This window comes from Mugil cephalus, chromosome 21 (assembly GCF_022458985.1).
Source record: "Mugil cephalus isolate CIBA_MC_2020 chromosome 21, CIBA_Mcephalus_1.1, whole genome shotgun sequence".
NCBI lineage: Eukaryota > Metazoa > Chordata > Actinopteri > Mugiliformes > Mugilidae > Mugil > Mugil cephalus.
This window is the reverse complement of record NC_061790.1, coordinates 2,698,694-2,719,241: the sequence shown is the minus strand read 5'-3', so window position 1 is coordinate 2,719,241 and position 20,548 is coordinate 2,698,694. Positions and strand designations below refer to the sequence as shown.

The 20,548-nt window shown below is 41.9% G+C and overlaps 1 protein-coding gene across 2 annotated transcripts; it reads right to left on the bottom strand.

Moving 5' to 3' along the window:
* Nucleotides 1-41: 41 nt before the first annotated feature.
* On the bottom strand, nt 42-19,417 carry flvcr1 (FLVCR heme transporter 1). Of its 2 annotated transcripts, XM_047573569.1 has the most exons (10): nt 18,300-19,408; nt 17,272-17,416; nt 15,552-15,692; nt 14,971-15,038; nt 12,593-12,696; nt 10,952-11,062; nt 8,975-9,080; nt 7,722-7,833; nt 6,669-6,736; nt 42-3,629 (listed from the first exon to the last, which is right to left on the bottom strand). In XM_047573569.1, the coding sequence occupies exons 1-10, from the start codon at nt 19,023-19,025 to the stop codon at nt 3,531-3,533; spliced, it is 1,680 nt and encodes a 559-aa protein (XP_047429525.1). In that variant the 5' UTR covers nt 19,026-19,408; the 3' UTR covers nt 42-3,530. The 2 variants fall into 2 exon arrangements, with proteins under 2 accessions (XP_047429525.1, XP_047429526.1); XM_047573570.1 differs by lacking the exons at nt 42-3,629; nt 6,669-6,736 and adding an exon at nt 6,743-7,121 and having other exon boundaries at nt 18,300-19,417.
* Nucleotides 19,418-20,548: the final 1,131 nt, after the last annotated feature.

Here is a 20,548-nt window from a genome sequence, read left to right as displayed (position 1 = left end):
TGTAGAGGCTGTAACTGCGGAAAAGAAAAAGTGGAGACAAGTTTACACAGTATCCTTTTACTGGAGCTCACAAACGTGTTTTGGTCATACAGAGAAACGTTTCAAACAGTAGATTAGACATCATCAACCCTCTCATCACTTTACATACTGCTATAATTTCACAGGCAAAATAAATAGCCCTAAACTAACGAGAAAAATAAATTATGACTTCATGTTAAGAATTTAGTGCTATGTAAAAAATATTTAGAAAAAAAAATCATTCATTAGCTAAGAACACACTAAGACATTAGTAAAAGAAAATATTTAAATAGTTAAAAAGAAAATATCTGGTGGGATACATAAATAATAGGATGTAAAATGCCCAGAAGCTTCCACACCAACACATGTCTGAAGTGAACGTGGTGATTTTTCATAAACGTCGTCCGAGCACCGTGGAGTTAAATTAGTTTAAAACAAAATGGCTGCTGCTTTAGAGTCCAAGCAAAATAACGTCACATAACATGTTGCTCTGATTGGTTGTACTTTTTTCAAATTGTGTGCAGAGGTACTGAAACACACTCCTTAACCTCCTGAGACCCTGCGTCCTCATATGGGGACGTTAAGTTTTAGGTCTGCGGCAGCTTATTCTGCTTCATTTAAACTTTTATCCTCTTAGATTAGATTAGAATTAGATACTAGTTGGTGTAAAAATATGATTCAGTGGATTCATTCTGCAGCCAATCATGTAACAAAAGTGGACAAGGTACAAAACCTCATCAAATTTTACATTTGAAACTTGTTTATTTATGATTATGAACTTTTCTAGTTCAATATGATACAAATTATAGTAACGAGCTATAACTTTGTTAACTAGCAAGTACTCGATTGAGGACGTTGGGGCTTCATTATTTGCAATTCTGCTCATATTTTTGTTACATATTGGAGACTTTGTTATAATGCTGAGTGAAATAATCCCCGTGTCCACATATGAGGACTTAATTTTTTCCAAACAATACTTCCTGTTCATAGACGATCCCTAGCTTTTATAGTTCTTAGGTTCTACTAATTCTAAATAAAGACAAATGGAGAAATTAAAAATGCAGGTCTCAGGAGGTTAATGAAATGCAAATGGATTGAAACCGAACTCAACTCAAAATTCTGATGAAAGAAGATGAAATAGTAAAAATCGTCAAATGTGCTGATGCTGTAACATCAACAACCAACAATCAGATGGTTTAACATACTTTAACCCTCCTATTACCTTCAGTTTTTTTTTAATATATATATGTCAAAAATGTATCAAAGTTAAGATCAGCATAAAATCTCACTGATTGACCTTAAACTGGAAAGAGACGTGTTTAAGTGGCTTTAAATCATTTCTAGCTTCATATTCTTGTTCTCTATAACATTTGGTCAAGAATTAAGATTAATAACATTTATAATGTCGAGGTCAGTGTCGTTAAACATTGAATGGGGTCAAACTGACTCCAAAGATAAATAATAGGAGGGTTAATAAACATATCAAACTTTTAAGCCATTTCACTCTTTGCAGCAGCTACGACTTGTAAATGGCTGAATTGTAGCAGAGCAGAACGAACATGAATCTAAAGGCTGTGCTTCTCCTGTTCACTTCTCATTGTGTCACTTTCCTCCCTGTGCCTCTGCTACTCAGCTCAGATTGTGATAACACTTAACAAAAAAAAACTAACAAACAAAAAAACATCTGCATTTCAGTGTAAAACCTGAACTTGTGCGTGGGATTCTTGTTGTGCGCTGAACTCTGAACGGATTCACATTCAGTTTGTTGCGTAGTGGTTTGACTTGGAGAACACTTCAGTGCATTTGTGCTGTCAGGAGCGGTAGTTTAGACGCTACAGCTTCTGGTTTACTACCGCACAGTTTCTTTTTCCTTTACCGCCTTACAGGTTAAGTATTTGCCTTTGGTGATGTCAGCTTCTCTTCACATGGAAAACATCAGAAACTGATAAAACACACGACCTAATAGACAAAACCCCGATGGATATGACAAGAAAGATCCAGACTCCATTAACAGAAGCTTCTCACAGGTTCAGGTCCACCCTACACCATCTGATCACGTGTGTTGTCCCATTTCCTGCTTCCACCCACTCCCATCTATCACATTAAAATGGAAAATTCTGTATTAAAATGCCTCTGCCAAAAGCAAAGATTAAACTTTTAGCAGTTTCAGCATCAGTGGCTTGATATTAACCCTTCATAGGGCGCTCATTAAAATAGTCTGACATTCTAAATGTCAATCCTAGAGTGTGAATTTTTCAAATTTTTCAAATTTAAGTGCTGAATTTACCAGATAAGTGAGAAAAAGCACTTTTAAATCTGTCCAGGCGTTGTCCTAATCCAGTGGCGCAGCTGTTAGCTTCAGCTTAGCATAGGTGCTATAATGTAGTGTTGCCAATTAACCATTCATTCGCAAAAGTGATAAATAAACTCAAGAATTTTCCTAATTCCTTCTTGTGTAGCACCTGAAAACCAGTCACGCCGCTGTGTTGACGGAAGTTGGGGTGGTTTTCAGGTGCTGCGTGGTGTCTTTGAACCTGGCCTGCTTTTTCTCACTTATCCAACTGTGGGGAATACGTTGAGTAACTAAATTTCACTTAGCCGTGGTGTATCCCTTTTAACGGACCTACGTGCCCTCATCTGTCTAAAGAGCTTCTTTTTCTGTGTCTGTGTAGCGTTGCAATGGAACAACATAACTCGGCCTGGTCTATACTACATGTAAACATGTGTCCAAAAGAAGCAGTTATTAAAATCCTGTGAGGATCTCCGGATGATTTAAGACGATGTCAGCTAAGTTAAGACACATTGAATATTTCTAGTATATATTAGCCGTTGTTATGAACGCTAAAGTGAACCGTGCAAAACTACCTGCAGCTGCTTTTTTTTAGAAAAACAAACACAACATCTGTCACATCATCTGAAGCAGTTTTAAAACGGATTTCAGGAATCTGAGTCCAGTCCCTCTCAGATGACTGACTTACTGCAAAGGTGGACTGAGATGAAACAACTAAAGTCAATTCAAGTAAACTCAGGAAATGTTGGTGGAGTGGCTCCATCCCACCTGCTCCGGAGATCCCATCAGACATCCGGGAAACATTCAGGGACTGGGCACTTGCTTCACCAACACGTCTTCCTTCAAAATTCACATTTGCATACAGTAATCAGCTTCTTCTGCAGGTACTACCCAGAGTAAAGTTCTCTTTACCGGAAGTTCCTCTAAATGAGACATTCAGGAGGCTTGAAAAGGATTCATAAATATTGTGTGGAGCCGTGATCAGATCAGCTCTCTTTGTGCCACGTTGGCCGCCCGGCCTCGGATCCTCTGTGAATAGTGTCTGTGCTTGATTAAACGAGGCTCAGAGCCTCACAGCTTTCCAAATGTTGAGGAGATTATACTTGGCAATGAAAACCAGGTGCACCTTGGAGTACTTTGCTTAGACAGCGGTGCCGAGGTGTTTCCCAGGGCAGCCGGGAGGCCTTTTCTCAGCGGGTCTGTGAATCACTGGCTCGACAGGTCACTGCGAGGTTTCACGGGAGAAGCTGAGCGAGGGCTCCAGCCTGACTCCGTTGGTTTTCTTTTCTGAAGGGCAGTCACTGGGACACTCTGCGGGAAGCTAGAGCACAGACAGAACAAATAAATTCAGAGGACGGCATCTCAAAACAGAACAATGGGTCTTTGAAGCCTGGAAGTCAGCCCAACTTCTCCTGCCCACAAATGCTTTGCGGGTAGGAAGCAGTCTCCCCATTGGGAACAGATTCTGCCTCGGCCAATCAAATCATTTCAGTGGAGATGGACAGAAGAGTAAGTGTCATCTGGGAACCATGGAGAGGAATCAACGCTGTGTGTCTGGATGACTATCCAGTTGTGTTCAAAAGTGTCTTAATTCTGTTTTAGTATGAGTTATTTTGCTATGAGAACTATGGGAGCCATGGGACTGTGTGTACAACCTTTGCTGTGGCATAGAAATGCCATAGAAATCAGGGGGTTGTGGTTTTCTTTTCCCAAAAGACACTTGGCACAGGTCAAACAAGGTCCAGTCCAGCTACATGTGTTTAGGGACAAAGAGAGGAAGTCTGGTCCATGCAGGTCTCTTTTTTTTTTTGGAAACAAGTCTGTAGTTTCTAACAGGCAAAATTAAGCTAGAACATCACAGTGACTCATGGGTGAGTAAGAGGTCTCACAGACATATTTTTATGCACATTACTATGAGTTTTTATTCATCACGTCTTTTTGGGTGTAATCATGCAACCTGAAAGTCTCTTGATGGGTGAAATCCATCCAAGTAATAATTAGTAGGGGTGTAACGGTACACACAAGTCATGGTTCGGTATGTACCTTGGTATGGGGCTCACGGTTCGGTACATGTATAGGACTAGCTTTTTTCATTTATTTTAAACAGAAGCTGCAAAACTAAAAACCATCTCCTGTTGTAAAAAGTTAAAAATAAATAGAATAAAACACAAAACAAATCACTAGGGTTTTCATACCATTCATTCATTCTGTTCCTATAGGAAAAGAAAAAACGCACTTTCACCCCGTCGGGCATTAACCCTCACATAAACCATGGTCTGGGTGAATCCTCGGCTCTGATTGGCTGCGGGGTGCACATTAAAAAGTGAATTTTATAGTTAACTTTAACCTATTTGGTGAATTTGATCATTTTGAAGACTGGGATGCAGCAGAAGAGAAAGAGAGAATATGAAAAGAAGAAGAAGATGCGACGCAAGGAGGTGACGCTGGAGGAACTGGACAATTTAGAGGATGATCCTCTACACATTAAATGATTAGAGTGAATGGTGGATGATATTTCTTGCAATAAAAACGATTTAGGAAATCTGTGGACTGGAAATTTCGCACGATCCCCTAGACACACAGGCGGTAATAAGTGCACTGGCCTCTGAAATGATGCTTTGTATCACATAATGTGACGTTTAGCATCATCTCTCTAACCCTCTGCTGATTAGTAACTGCTGCAGCAACGCCCGCGGACTGGAGATGTTAAAAAGTCGCTCAGCCGCTCCTTGCGAAAAATGTATGCCTTAAACGGTAAAAACAACAACATTAACATTTTAATAATTGACCTAATATTTATTCTTCTGCTTCTTTTTCTTCCTCTGTAATGTCAGTTGCTGGCAGTTTTCAGGCTCATTATCACGACCTGAACTGACGTGAGGACTCAACTTTTTTAAATACTCACTCAGACGTATTAGTCGTGTGACTGCGTGCGCCGAACCGTGACGGGACGGGACGAATACAAACCACCCCTAATAATTAGTAATAGTAATGCTCAGGACGGCAGCTGGTTTCATTTCATTTAAAGTCCTCCACAGCTGCAGCACTTGGGAATAAGTAAATGTTTGTTCATCATATCTGCTGAAAATTAAATGAGTTGTCGTTGTGGCTGCACCTGCACAGGAGCCGTAAAAACGTCACTTAATACAGATTAATAAAAGCAAAAATGTGCAGAGTTTATTTTAATATTGTAGTTAATGGTCCCACTTTAAAAGTGCTTTGTTGCTTTTAGGTTCACTTAGGTGTCGTTCCTGATGCTGCCAACAGGAGGCACCATTGAAATCCTGCACATTGAGACAATGAGCTGAGAAAGAGAAGTAATACTTTTCTTTTTTCAGATTCTTTCATTTGTTATTTTTTGTAGGTCATCTTTCAAGATAAATACATGAACATAAATGTATGAATAAGCGCAGATGTGTGCAAATATTACATCTTATAATGATTAAAAATAATCTTGATTGTGTGCCCGGTGCTTACAAAGACGAACGAGGAGGAGCCAGAATGAACTGTTCTTTCTAAAGGTCACTATGACAGCAGGATGGTGGGAAGGTGAATAAAGACCGACTGAAGAGTCTTGAATCAGATTTAAAGGTCTGGCAAAGTTAGAGAGCTGGTATCAATGTTATACTGGAAAAAATATAATACATCAATATAAATACATATAACTGTGTCTGTTCAGAGGAGAATCTATGTTGAGAGAACATAAAAAGAGACGAGAAAGGTTCAAAGGAAGAAGAAAAATATCAGACAAAATGTGATCGTCTCTGAAAGACGCTCCATGAGACACAGACAGGAAGAGAAATTCAGAAACTTGCTATGGGGTGGGGGGATCTGGTCTGGTCTGGTCTGGTCTGGTCTAGGTGGGTGCTACATGTCTAAGTAACATCCACACCAATGAATGTCATGTCCAAAAGTTTCCCAGCAGAACACTGAATTGACACAAGACGGTTTAAATGTTATTTACTTCTCCTGTCGGTGGTCATAATGTTGTGGCTGATCTGTGTAATTGGGCCTGCTGCAGCTTGGCCTCCAACCAATCAGAGCGATTATTTTGTAAAGTAACTCAAGTCCACAGAGATCGGATGATGCGTACGACCACGGTTACTCTTCCGTCCATCACCGCATTAAGCCCCGCCCCCAAGCGATCTGATTGGACCAGCAGATCTTTGCAGACTCCAGACCAATGTATACAGTCACAACTCCTGAGACGTAAACCATTACATTTCCATTTAATAGTAATATTGTGGCGTAAGAGATGGTTAAATACATGAATGTGTCTCGTAGCGACGTCTGTATTTATGTAAAACTGATGAATCAGAAAAGTGTGAAAACGTTTTAAAGTGACTGAAGGTCGACTTACTGCCTGCAGGTGGTTGCTCTCTGCTCCCATGTTGACGTTGTGTCTCTTCAGTTCTGACTTAATTAAGGCTGAAACATAAAATGAGGAAATAAAGCAGTTCAAACATTGACTCTGGTTGCGTTGTTCAAAGTAACTGCATGACGCTGTTAATACCAATTTTACACAATCTACACCAATCTGTTTTAAAGTATGAGGCCCCTACTGTTTAAGTGGGCGTACGCCATTCACTTCTTAATAATGCTCTTATTGGGTGTGAAACATCTGCAGGGAGGTGTTGTGGAAAACTCGTTAACTTGCATGTTCAGGTTAGCGTTTCAAATTAAGCCAAGCTCATTTCTGATCTATCCTGGGAGAGGGGGTTGGTCCAGATCCAGCTCGAAAAGGTCGAGAACCACTGCTGTAGCATGCCAGGCCTTGATTTTAGAAGAGATATTTTGATCTTAATCAATCTTCCTGGTAAAAGAAAGATAAAATAAATTAAAAAAAAAAATGAATAAATCTAAATGCAGCAATTGCACTTTATACTGAGCAGTGTCGTAAATCCAGCCAAAACAGAAGACTGAATTTAGACATCAGACTCCTTCATCTCATTCTGAGTGTATTGGAGGCTTAGCCAGACGTTTTATTTATTATACCACAGTGACTCATTAATCCTCTCTAGCAACTTGACCTCGACACCCTCCACTACTTCATCAATTCTTCTCATACTCGAAAAGGGGTTAATTTGCTACCTTTTTCACCGCAGCCTCTCCACAAAAGTTCACTGCAAATGTCCTCAGTAGCATCATTAGCTCACGGCTTCATTAGCAGAGTGGGTGTGGAGCTTAGCTATGAGTCTTTTCCTTTAAAGGCAGCCTTCTTTTTGCTTTCAGTCTGGGGTCTGTCCAGTGTCTCATATTTAACTCATTTCTAAAGAAGCTTCCCGTGAATAAAGGGTCAAGAACGAAGTGGTCGTTTTTCAAAATAAGATACCCAGAAACATGCTTTCTTTGCTGCCCGGTACCAAATGGTCCGCAAACCGGTGGTTGGGGACCCCTGGTCTACACTACCTACCTGTGAGAATTATCCCCAGGAAGATCCAGGCGCAGAGGAAGAGATTTCCAACCAGCGGATTGTAGTTTGTGGTCAGTTTTCCTTGGATCAGGGTGAAAATTATCCCGAATATCTGCACACAAACGCACAACAGGTCAACAAACGGCTAATGGACACCCATCCAAGATGCAGAAAAAAATAAACTATAAAGCAAAGTGTTTATTTCATAAATTAAAATGATTGTGCATCACCGTCCAGACAATTATTGGCCCAGGAGAACCTCCTCACCATAAAGACTTTGTAGAGGAGTAAGTTGGTCTGGCTCCAAGACTTCAAAAGTCAAATCATTGACAAATGTATAAAAGCTAAAAGCTAAGTATTAGCTAGCAGTTACTTGGATTCTCCAGCTACAAACTCATGTCTTATAATGTGACTATATTCACATGTTCTGGTCCTGTCCTAAAGCTTTTAGGGCGACATTTTTAAGATGTTTCAGAAAGACATCACTCCCAACGACATATGTGCATTTTTTGGATTCACCCCTGAAACTTGCTCCCTTAACCTCTTGAGACCCTGTGTCCTCATATGGGGACGCTAAGTTCTAGGTTTTTTATTTCAGCTTATTCTGCTTAATCTAAACCTGTTATCCTATTAGTGGACACTTTAGTCTGCCACCTAGTGGTAGCAAAGGGTCAATACGCCAGTCGGTAAAAACATGATAGCATGATCACAGGAGAAAAGTGGACGGGGAATAAAACCCCACCAAATTCTAAGGCTAAAACTTATTTATCTCTGTTTATTACCGTTTCTAGTTTGATATGACGTGCACATTTAACAAATTTTATCAATAGCAACGAGCTAAGTACACACTTGTGGACATTGGGACTTCATTGTTCGCAATTCATTCATTTTCTTTTATTTAGTTTTTTATTATTATTATTTTCTTTCTCCTTGTACAGATTATTTTTCAGTTGTCCTTGATGAAGCATTCTTCTATAAACCTGGGCTGGATAAACCCAACAGACAGTTATTCTTTGTGAAGATTTGGACTCTTAAGAGGACAAGCGGGGACTGGACTGGATTCCTTTCACAGTTGTAATCACTTGAATGCTGCAGCTGCTTTCTAATCTTATGAATGTTTCCACTTTCAATACACGCTGTGCACAAATGAAATGTTATTCTAATGGAAAATCAATAAAAATTGTTTTTTTTTTATAAAATGTCCCCCTGTGAAGTGAGAATGCTCGTTTTCATTCATGTAGCGCGCTACACACCTGAGCGAAAGCATTGAGGAGCCCTGACGATGTTCCTTCAGACTCCGGGTACGTGATCTCAACACCAAACTCAAAGCCCAGAGGCAAGTAGCCGGTCATGAAGAACCTGAAACATGGAGTTTCACACAGTTTGTTTGAACATGCAGTTAACACACTTCTACAAGACACCGAACTGGTTCAGCTGCCACACACCACCGGTCCGTGACTGCATCTCCTAAGTGATTTTTGTTAACACTTCGTTCATTTGTGGACATGTTCTCGACTATTTACAGGTAAACATCTGCACAGTATTTGCTGCACGTATCAGCGTCAGGTTTGTTTAAACCTCAAACAATGAATGAGTTCACAGCATCTTGTGTCTTCAGAATTAGTTTTGAACGCAACATCTCTAATATGTCTAATATGAAAAACAATAGAAAACAATAAAAGTGGTAATTTTGGCACATTCAACATGGGAATCAGAATTCCTTCTAAATCATTAGTTTAGAGTTTAGTCATGCATATCAGCAGTGATTCTGCACATATTAACTGCACTCTACGAGCTCACAAGGACTTTCTGATAAGAACCCGCTGACGTGAATGTCCTTGTGAAGGTCGGAGGTTTTAATGGACTGGAAGCACGAGGTGGAGAGGGAACGCTGACTGTCTTTATGGAGCCTCTGATGCAACCCCGAGATACCGTAACGAGGGTGGGCATGTGAATATGAAATCCCCCCTTTACTCCCCACTTAAGGTCGGAACCATGAGTGACACGAGTTTAACGAATTTGCATCATGAAAGAAAAGCAGCTAACGCACGGGAACTTGTTGAAGAGTTCAATGTTAGCATTAGTATTGCAAAGAAATTTCATGCTTGAAAGGTGGAGTTTTGTTGTGTTAACAATATATATATTTAACAAATATATAATCACATAAAATATAAAATACCTAGGCCCCGTTCAGACCTTGTGTTGACACCCGTCCTGAGCGATCCGATCACAAATGTCCAGCTTTAAGTATATGTGTGCATTAAAATCATAGGCTGTATAAATATGGACGGTTGGCCAAACTATTTTCACAGGGGTATGGGCGGCGTCCGAGGGCAGAGCCCCAATACTGATGCTCCGCCCACACTTCCTGCAGACCCACCGCTGTTGTAGTGGAGGACAAAACCCACAATGCATTGTGGGGTTAGGGGGCAATTGGAACGTCTGTTTATGTTGTGCTGCACTTGTGTTATGTTGTTGTCCTTTTAGCATGTTAGCATTAATGTTAGCGATATAAAATGTTGCAGTGAGTCTGAAGGAGGCGCTCTTCTCTTCAGGTAAGCCAACAAACACTTGCGTTCACCCATATTTCACTTTTTATCCGGTTTAGACTCCAACCGGCACTAATAATAAGGTGTGTGACATTCTGCCCTCACCGACACGACTAACGGCCTGAAAATTTCATCTACTTCTCCGATAAATTAAAGATCGCCCCTTAAATTAGGCATATTTGTGAATGGAGTACCAATTCGACCCTAAAAATGAAAACTATTAATACTAGACTCAGCTGTACCGCCGCCAGTTTAAGGAGCAGTTGGCATGGCAACAGGTGGTCGCCATTGTCACATCCTGTTTCAATGGCGTCAAATAATTAAAACGAAACTTTAAGTGCTTTTGACCTATACTGCAGCCTCCAGCCACCAGGGGGAGCTCTACTAGCTTTGGCTTCACTTTAGAGGAGCTGTTCCACCTCTTTATACAGTCTATGGTTAAAGTGGGTCCACACATGTGCTTTTATCTAAATGAATGAGGAAAGACCACCCCTGTAGAGTAGATGGTCTTTAATGTGACCCAGGACTCAGTGTGTGTTCACACTAAACAAAGAAATGAGGACAAATGTGTTTCAGACCACATCTGGATCAAATGTGACCTAGGTCTGAAGGTCTGAAGGTGTTCTAGGTTTGAATGGGGCTATAGATGGACATGTACTGCACTGATGTTAGAAGTCGTACCCCAGGACTCCGGCGGTGAAGAAGACCAGTAAGATGTTGTTGAGGTCCAGGGTGAAGGTGAAGACCACCATGCCCAGAAACGACAGGCCGTACACGATCAGAGTGGTCATCCTGTAAAAGAGACGTTCACGCACCGATTAAGGGATTCGTTCCTTCCTACCCACACCACAGAAATTATCATGGATGATTTTTCACAGAATACATCAACGCATTCTCCAGATATGTAATGATAAAATGATGCAAAAATGGGAAGTGAAACTACAAAAGTGTGCCGTCTCTTAATTAACACAAAAGCCGGGTTAACATGAGAGACTTTTTTCTCGTTCCAATTGAAGGTTTCAGGTCAACTGTTCACATGTGAGGTGATCTACTCTGATCTGATGAACCTCTACTATATCTTTATCTGTAGCTGGGTTCACATGGAGCCTAATATTCCCATTAGAATCAATTTAGAAGCCCAAACTGAATAAAAATGCTCCATATAAACATCTCAGTCGGAATAAACAGGCCCAGACTGAATGAACTTCCATTGGGTTTCAGAGGAGTAGAATATTCCTTTTCCCAAACCGATCTAAAGTCACGTAAACGGTGAATCTGAATGACGTCAGGCTCCGTTCTGTCTGAGCATGCTCTATCTGGACGTAAATGCTCAGGGACGCTGGAGAGATGTTTCCTCAACTGGAGAGCTTGTTTTTAATAACAACTCTGAAAGGACTGGACGTTATCGCAGCTTAAACGCTGGAAAACCTTGAGGACCAGCTACTATGAGGCTAAGACAATAGCAAAATGGGGGTTTTGAGCACACAAACTTTCCGAATTAAGACATTGCTTGTCTGTGAAATGGTCGTCCAGATTAATAGTAGAGGTTCATGTAAACGTCAGATCAGAGTAGATCACCTCACAAATATGTGTGATGTATACAACTATGTTTAAAAAAAAGCTTCATATTTCCACGACAAAACTTCAAAGCTAGAGACGCAATGCATGATGGGATATCCACCACCCGTGGAGTTACCATCGTATGGTCCCTAATTTTCATAATGCTTTATGGGAAATTTTGAGTCCCCCATGTAGGACATGGAATCTGACCGGTAAGGTTTGTCCCTCTATAGACGCCCAAGGTTTAAACCTGGCTACCGATCAAAGATGGAGGTCTCTCTCTCTCTCTCTCTCTCTCTTTCTCTCTCTCTGCTATTGCTTTAACACTTTTATTATTAAAGCAACAGCTTGATCTGGAAAGTTTGTGGGGTCATATCCACTTTCTCTGTTGTGTTATTTAGCCTTGTAGTAGTAGACGGTCTTCAAGGTTTTCCAGCTTCGGTCTATCTCGGCTCCAAGTAATTTTTGATGGAGGTTTTTAAACAGGTCAGTATTTCATTTTTTTTTTCTGCCGTCTAAGCTGCGATAATGTCTTGTTCTTTCAGAGTTGTTATTAAAAACAAACGTCACTGCGCATTTACGTCCAGACAGAGCATGCTCAGACTTCCCCTGTCGATTGGTTTGGGAAAAGGAATATTCTACCCCTGTGAAAGTGAATCAAACTTCATTGAGTTTGGGCCTGTTTATTGTGATTGAGGTGTTTATACATATATACGTATATATGTATATAGTCCCTGAACAAGTGTATTGTGCATTGCCTACTTGTACGTCTTTGTGTGGTCCAGCCACAGGCCGCAGAGAATGGAGCCGACCATCCCGGCAACAACCAGAGTCAAACCGATTCTCCCAGCGTTCAACTCCTGGTTCTGCAGATAGATAGAGAGAGAGAGAGGAGGGAGGGGGAGTAGAGGAAGCTTCTTTAAGTTCAACATATATGAGCAGAGGTGGAGAAACAACAAGCCGGTCACATGTTCTGTCACAATGTAAATATGGATAAGGGTTGTTAGATGTGGAAGTGGGGGGGGTTGTGAGGGATTTATAGTGTTTCTGTTCTGGTGGGAGAGTCATGTGACGGCTCAACTGACAGAGAGACTGTTTCATGAGTTCATGTTAGACTGAGGATCTGTGTTTGTGTTGCTAAAGCAAGCAGACACTGAATGGGCCTCGGGTTTCGTGTCAATCAGACTGTACAGTATCTGGGAAAGACTGGGGAGAGAGAGAGAGAGACAGGAAGGAAAGAAAGAAAGAAAGAAAGAGGGCGACTGAATGCAGTGGGTGTGCGTCCTCGGTGCTGAGCTGAGCTGCAGGCATGCGTGAAAGCAGCTAATGAACCCAGAGCTGCAGACAAACAAGCAGACGTCTCATCAAAGCCATGAGCTCCGCCCCCTCCCTCCATCATTCTTCATCTCGACTTTCCTCTTGTTCACATTTTTTGACTGAGAAGGAATGTACACCGATCAGGCATAACATTGTGGCCACTTTCATAATACTGTGCTTGTCTCACTCATCAGAGAATGGACATGGGCCTTCTGAGGGAATTCAGAATGTTGTTAGTGGGGTGTTTTTTGAGTTGTTCCGAAAGCATGTGTGTGTGTGTTGCTGCTGCCATCAAGGAGTGTCAATGCTAATGGGTGGGTGTAGTGGGGGGCCTGGTCTGGTCTGGTCTAGGTGGGTGCTACATGTCTAAGTAACATCCACATGAGTGAATGACAGGTCCAAAGGTTTCCCAGCAGAAGACTGAACTGTCACAAAATAGTCAAAGTTATTTATTCTCCTGTCGATGGTCATAATGATGTGGCTGATCATTATAGATAGTTTATTACAGCCTTGTCTACAGATACAGGAATTGCCATGGCAAATGTTCTACGGCTCTGGTTACTTCGGCAAAGAAACAAAACGCATAAAAGTATTTTAGGATTGAAGAAAAAGCTGCCATCGGCGGTTATAATGTTATGGCTGATCGGTGTGTGTGCAATTTTATTAAATATTCGTTATATTTTTACTACGTGGTTTGACCTGCGTTCAGCCTTGCAGGTGCAGCCATTTTCTTAGTCACGACACCTGAACAGACGTCTGGAACTTATTCTGAAACTTTCATGTAAATTTCTTAGGACAAAATGAAACATTTGATAAAATTCTAAGTAAAATTCGACATGTATGAAGTCAGTATGTTTCATGGTTACCTCAGGCTTGTTAGATGCATGTTAATGTGTGAGCACATCAACAGCTGTATGCTAATATATGGACTGTATGTAGCATTAGCACATTAGCCTACTAATGACTGACTTCCTCTACACACAGATTTGGTTTTACCATAGAAAGTCTCTCAGTGCATCCTCGACTGAAAGTGTGGTTTTGTGAAACATCATCACTCACTCGCCCAGTTACTGCTCCAATACAAAGTACACGTCAGACACAGGCTGGGTATCGCTACTGATTTCCTGATTCAGTCAGTTCCAGACATTTAATAGACGCCTCCACAGTTTGTAAACGGTGTGATGGTTATTGAGGGGCGGGGCTTAGCTGGAGGCAAAACGTCTCAAACACTGTAGCCTGTAAACGGCAGTTAGCATATTTCAATGGACTGTTTTGTGGAACCGTTGTGGAGGGTAATGTAGCAAAAGCAATATTGCAATTAGTATTAGCATGTATCTTCTAAATAACGATTTAACGTAATTTCTGTCACGATTTATTCTAACCCATAACACTAAACAGGTTGAAACTGATGATGTATTCCATATTAAACTTATCTGATATCAAATGTGCGCTCCACACAGAGTTGTTGATGATTGTCTTACTCCATTCCTTCCTTTTATCTGTGTTCAACCAAAGTTGTCTGAAACTAGCAGTGGTTGGTATGCGATAAAACTTCAAGTTAGTGTTTTTTTCTTTTTTTTTTGGTTTTGGCCCCAAAAATACAGCAATACGACATTTTCCCGGTTGTCAGTGGCAGTGTTCACCTCAGGCTTCGAGGCTCTGTTTAGCCTGAGTGATGTCACAGTGACGAAGACCATGAAGGGGTTTCATGATACTCTATGTTCCCTCTAGTTTCACATCTTTCATGTCTTTATACTTTTTAAAATCCAATCAGCTTCCAGTCCTGACTATTAATTGCGCTTCCATTCTTTTGGTTGTTTTACCTCATAGCAGGTCATGATCATCTGGTTGAGGAGCGTTGAGACGGAGTAGAAGGAGCCGGTCATTATACCTGCAGAGAAGAAGAAAGAAGCCAAGACTCTGATCAGTTCCCTCCACAATTTAAACTCATTCATTTCTTCATGACAAATATCAGTGCGGCTTAGATGCAAACGAATGCAAACACACAGACATGCACTCTGCAGAGGCTGTGCTTCTTTGTCATGACTCCATGTGTCTGTATTGATGCGTCTGACTGGCTGTTGCCAAGTAACAGGGACACCGTGAATGCAGGTCAAATGGGTGTGGACATTAAAAAGCGACCACAGCGGAAACTGTGTGGTGTTTAACATGAGCCCAGTGTTTGTGTCTTTGGTTTTAAATGGGCCAGAGGGAAACTACGAAACTAACACAGGACAAAAAAAAAAAAAACGATTATGAAATTAACATCTTTGTGTGAGAATGGTTCTAAAAACTGTGGTGATGAACATTAGGTCTCCAAGAATGCACAAATACTAACGGAAAGAGACAGAGAAATCCAGCAAAATGTTTAAAATAATACTAGTACTAGGTTTTTCACACTTGCCGTAGCTGATGAGCAGCAGGACGAAGGCTTTGTTCACCATCAGGTTGATGATGGACTGTTTGTAGGAGTAATCTTCGGGGGGGGAGTCCGGTAACACGGCCTGGGCTTGACTGGGAGGCAGAGCGGGTCGGTCTTTTATCACTGTAGAAGAATCAGAAACTGGGTTAAACTGTGCAGGGGCCCAGGGTCGCTCCCTGGGGAACTCCAATGTGTTAAGACAAATAACAAACAATTAACCCGCTCTTGTTATTTATTTAAATGCATTTTTGAAAATCAGAAAGGGTTTAGACATCTGTCTTATAAATACAAGCCTGTGATGTATCTTTTTAGCCAAAATGGCTACGTCCTGTTTTCATAAGACCTTCATATTCATAGAAATACCGTACACTTGTGATTCGTGCCAAGGCCCTGATACTCAGATATTTACATTTGACTGTCAAATTTAAACCACAGGTCATGTTCAAACCTGACATTAAACTGGGTCTCCACATGTCAGGTCTTGACATCCAATCTAAGTTCTGCATGCAAATATCTTTTTATTATACCAACTCAGGTTTCCAGTGGATCTAATACTAGATCAGAGCCATGATCAGCTGGTTGTGCATCATGATTTGGGGAAATGATCTGTATGTTGGAACAATCTCTATGTCTTTCACTGCATGCACACATGTTAATTTATTTATTTATTCTCTGGAGGAGGAGGGGCGTTGAATTCATTTTAGTTCAGGAGCCACATGCATTTGATTGTAAACGGGCCAGACCAGTAAGATAAAAACATAATGACCTATAAACGACTAAAAATCTAAAAATTTGTTAAGAAAAATAAATTTGAGTTTACTTCTGGGTCTCAATGTTTGCGTTGCATCCACAATCTTTGACCGAGTGGTAACCTCCAGGTCTGAGCAGTGAAGTACAAGTGCAAAAAACTGCAGTTCGTCGAGTGGCCACTAGAGGCTCCACAAGGGAGCAAATCCCCAAAGACCCCCATGTTAAAAAGTCCAAATTTACAACATTATTAAATATGTCTCAATAGTTTATTTCACTACTAATGACAACATTTATCTAATTTATTAATTTATTTTTTATTAAGGTTTAAAATTCCGCATAATTAAGGTCGTTCCCACTTTGAGTGACAGGTGGTAGCCTGAGCTAACAGTTAGCAGAGAGTTGGGTGGGCTGGTCTTAACGTGTGACATGACCCCCATATATCCAAATGTAGGCGGAGTAAAGCTCATACAGGCTCCACCCACTCCAGGCTTCATTTTTGTGGTTCAGGATCCAATAGGCGACGTCCTGATGTGTTTGTCTGTAATATAAACAGTCAGTGTCTTACACTATATAGTGTGAACCCAAGTGGACAAATTTATGTTTTTAATATAAGTTTTTATTTATTTATTTATTTTTTTTTTAAAGTTTTATTTAAAAGCTGCAGTTCATGACTTCCATGTCATTTTTGCATGTTTTGTGAATTCGTCCTGCGGGGCCAGACTGGACCCGTATTTACTATCCAGTGACGACATCACAACCTCAGAAACGCAAGAACGCACACATGCTCACCTCTGTCCTAGTGTACAGAAAAGTCAACACAACAGTATGTGGCAACTGAAGCACAACTGATCCCTGGCAACTGGGCCGGATAAGGGCAAACAGTTAACGTGATGGAACTGGACTCTGTGTGTGTATCTGTGTGTGTTTGTGCGGCTGTGAATGTGGCGCTCACCTATAACCGTGAGGATGAAGAGGGCCGTGGAGACAGCAGCTGTGCCGTAGAACATGACGCTGATGTTGCGGCCCATCTGCTCGATGTCATCGGCCGTGTTGGGAACCAGAACTGGAGGCAGCAGGAAACCGATGGCCGTCCCTAACTGGGGACGAGCTACGTGTTAACATTTTACATATTTAAGTGGAGATTCTGACTATAACTATGTTTTTTTTGCTATTACACAATGATAGAATATTTCTGTTCTGTTTATTTTCTTTATATAGAACCAGACTTTACTGTTGGTCTGTGTACTTCCTGTCTGGTGTTCTATCTGATCTAGGCTAGGATCTAATCTGGCCCGCAGCAAGAATTTGAAATGGAGGATAGGATAGTTTATTAAACATTATCCCAATTAGCTTGTTATTGTTTCCACTGAAACAAATGGAAATAAATGCAGAGTTGTTGTTATAGGTTATTATGTTTCTGGTCCAAACTGGGCTGAATGTGGCCAGTGTGACACCCATGTTCTAGAACGTATTAGATCAGATCATACTGGTTACACCTCTCCCTACTTCTTCTATATCTGTCTCTCCAGTCTGGTCCAAGGGATGAATTTACAAGGTGATTAGCTGGAATTTTTCAAAATGTTACTAATGTGTCCACTAGGTTATGTTACTAGTTTGTCACCCACTATGCTGGTTACACCTCTTCCTACTCTTTCTGTCTCTGTCTATACCAGGGGGGTCAAACATACGGAAGCAATCTGGCCCAAGGAATGAATTTGCAAGGTGTGAAAATTATTATCTGCAATTTTTCATTAAAAATTAACTGCTGTTCCTAATGTGTCCACCAGGAGTTATACTGTTTTAGTAAAAGTTGCATGGAATTAAACTGCTGATGGCAGTAATGTGCTAAAATTGCATATCCCCTTCCCTTTATTTGTAGTTTATTAAACGTATTATCTTTCCGGTCTTAAGATCAAACTGGCCCCCCCTGAACTAAACTGTGTGGGACGCCCCTGCTCTATTCAGCATCAATGAACTGACCTGGTTCCCCAGCACCGCGGTGGCGCACGCCGTGGAAACCTCCCGCGGTCCGAACCACACCGAGGCGATGCGCGACGGCAGCCCGAGGATGAACACCTGCGCCACGGAGCAGACGACCTGCGCGGCCACGGTGACGCCGAACCGCTCCGGGCTCACGCTGGCGCACTTGAGCCAGGCGCCGGCGCAGTTGAGGCCGGCGCCCAGCAGGGCCGTGAGCCGCAGCCCCTTCCAGTCCAGCAGCCAGGTGGCGGGGAAGATGAGCGGCACGTAGGCCACCATGTAGACGATGGAGAGCCAGTCCACCTTGTCGTTGGTCACGCCGTAGTACCTGGTGAACACGTTGGTGATGATGCTGTACTGGATCCACTGGAAGGCGTTCACCAGGGAGTACAGGCTGAACACGGCCAGCACGGCGAACCGGCGCGCGTACAGCCTCGTCTCCAGCTTCCTCCCTTCCTCCTCGTCCTCCTCCGCCTCGCTCCCTCCTCCTCCTCCTCCTCCTCCGTTGGGCAGCATCGCCTCTCTTTCATCCGGCGGCTGCTCCTTCTCCTCTTCCTGCTCCGGTGCGCCTCTCTCCTCCGCCTCCCCCGCCCCGCCCGTCCGCTCCGCCGCTACTTGCGCTGGATCCGCGCGTCGCTCCGCAGCTCCGCCGGGCTCCGGGTTCGCCTCCTTCCTGGAGACCGCGATGCTGCGCAGATGCTCCTGTACGAGCTCACCTGCGACCATGGCGTTCGCTCTGGTGCTTTTTTTTTTTTTTTTTTTTTGTAGTTACTGTTAATTGTAATTTTTAAGTCGCTGCAAATAGAGAAGATGGTCAGCTGAGAGCAGCGAGGCGCGGAGCCGTTTCCTCATTCGGTTTAGTGCGATGCTCTCGAGAACGCGATTAAAAATATGACAAAGCGGACACGTGCGCTTTCGGAAAAAAAAAATAGATTCTACTTCCTTAACAGGTTCTTATATATAAAGACCACTACTCCGGTTCTGAGCCGCTTCTCTTCGCCTCCACGCGTCCGCCCGCCACTCAAGCGTCTCTCAGTCCGTCTCCCTCCGTCTGTGGTGACTCTCTCTTTTGTTCAGCCGACGCTGACACACGGCCTTCCGACGCTGACGAGCCAATGGTAGAGCAGCTTCTGCTCAGTAATAATCTGTGGCCATGTGGAAGCTGCAGATGCAACAGTTCGTAGCTCTAAAGAGACGGAAGTCGAACGGGCGTCATGTGTTAATAGATGGAATAAAAAAAAACTGGTATACCCTTTCACTCGCTTCACATACACATGATCTGCCTCCCCCCTTTATGTGAAACTGTGTAATATTGCATAATACACTCTACACTGTATGTGCACCGATCAGCCATAACATTATGACCACCGACAGGAGAAGGAAATGACATTAAAACCACCTCGTGACAATTCAGGCGCATAGTATTTTATGTCTTTTTTATGTCTATTTGTAAGACAAAAGTAAAAAAAAAAAAAAAACAACAACCTTGAAACTAGTTTTAAAGACCCGAGCTCAATAAAAATGACAGCTCCTTTCAGACCTACACTACGCCTCCTTGCTCCATATCCACCAATTAGCTCGTCCATATGTCCAGGCCTCCGTTATCTGCTCTAATCCTAATCATCGTGTGACCCAGTGGGACTCGACCGCAGCGCCTACACGCTGCATGAAGTCTGATCCCACCTTTTAATATACAGATTTGATTGTTCCGGTGCTATTTGTGCAGAAAATGTTGACTTTTTTGGATTTAAACAAACAATAATATGACATTATATGGGTCCAATGAATACTTTAAAGGTATTTCAATACTTTTGAACACGCATTTTACTGCCCTCTAGTGTGAATAAAGTATAATATATATAGTGTGAATATTCCAATAGCTTTATATGAACTGTTATTTTGACACTAATAAACACACTAATAAAAAATGAATTATTCCATATGCAAAACTAGAGGCATCGCCCGATCCCGTCATACCAAGGCTATAATAAACAAAGATTTTTGCTGGAATTTTTAAGGATAAAGAATAGTTTATAATGTTCCTTCTCAAAGGGATTAAATAACCTTCTGACCCCCTGCAGTCTTGGCTTGGAGAAAAGAAGATTGGATATAATGAAGATATCTCACCCCATCTATGTTTTCAGGTACCAAACAAACCAGGAGTCAGTGTCGGTTTTTGTCTTTTTTTTACGACCTGTCTTCTTAAATAAACGATCTTTGACGCACATGCGCACTTCCTCTTCTTCCTA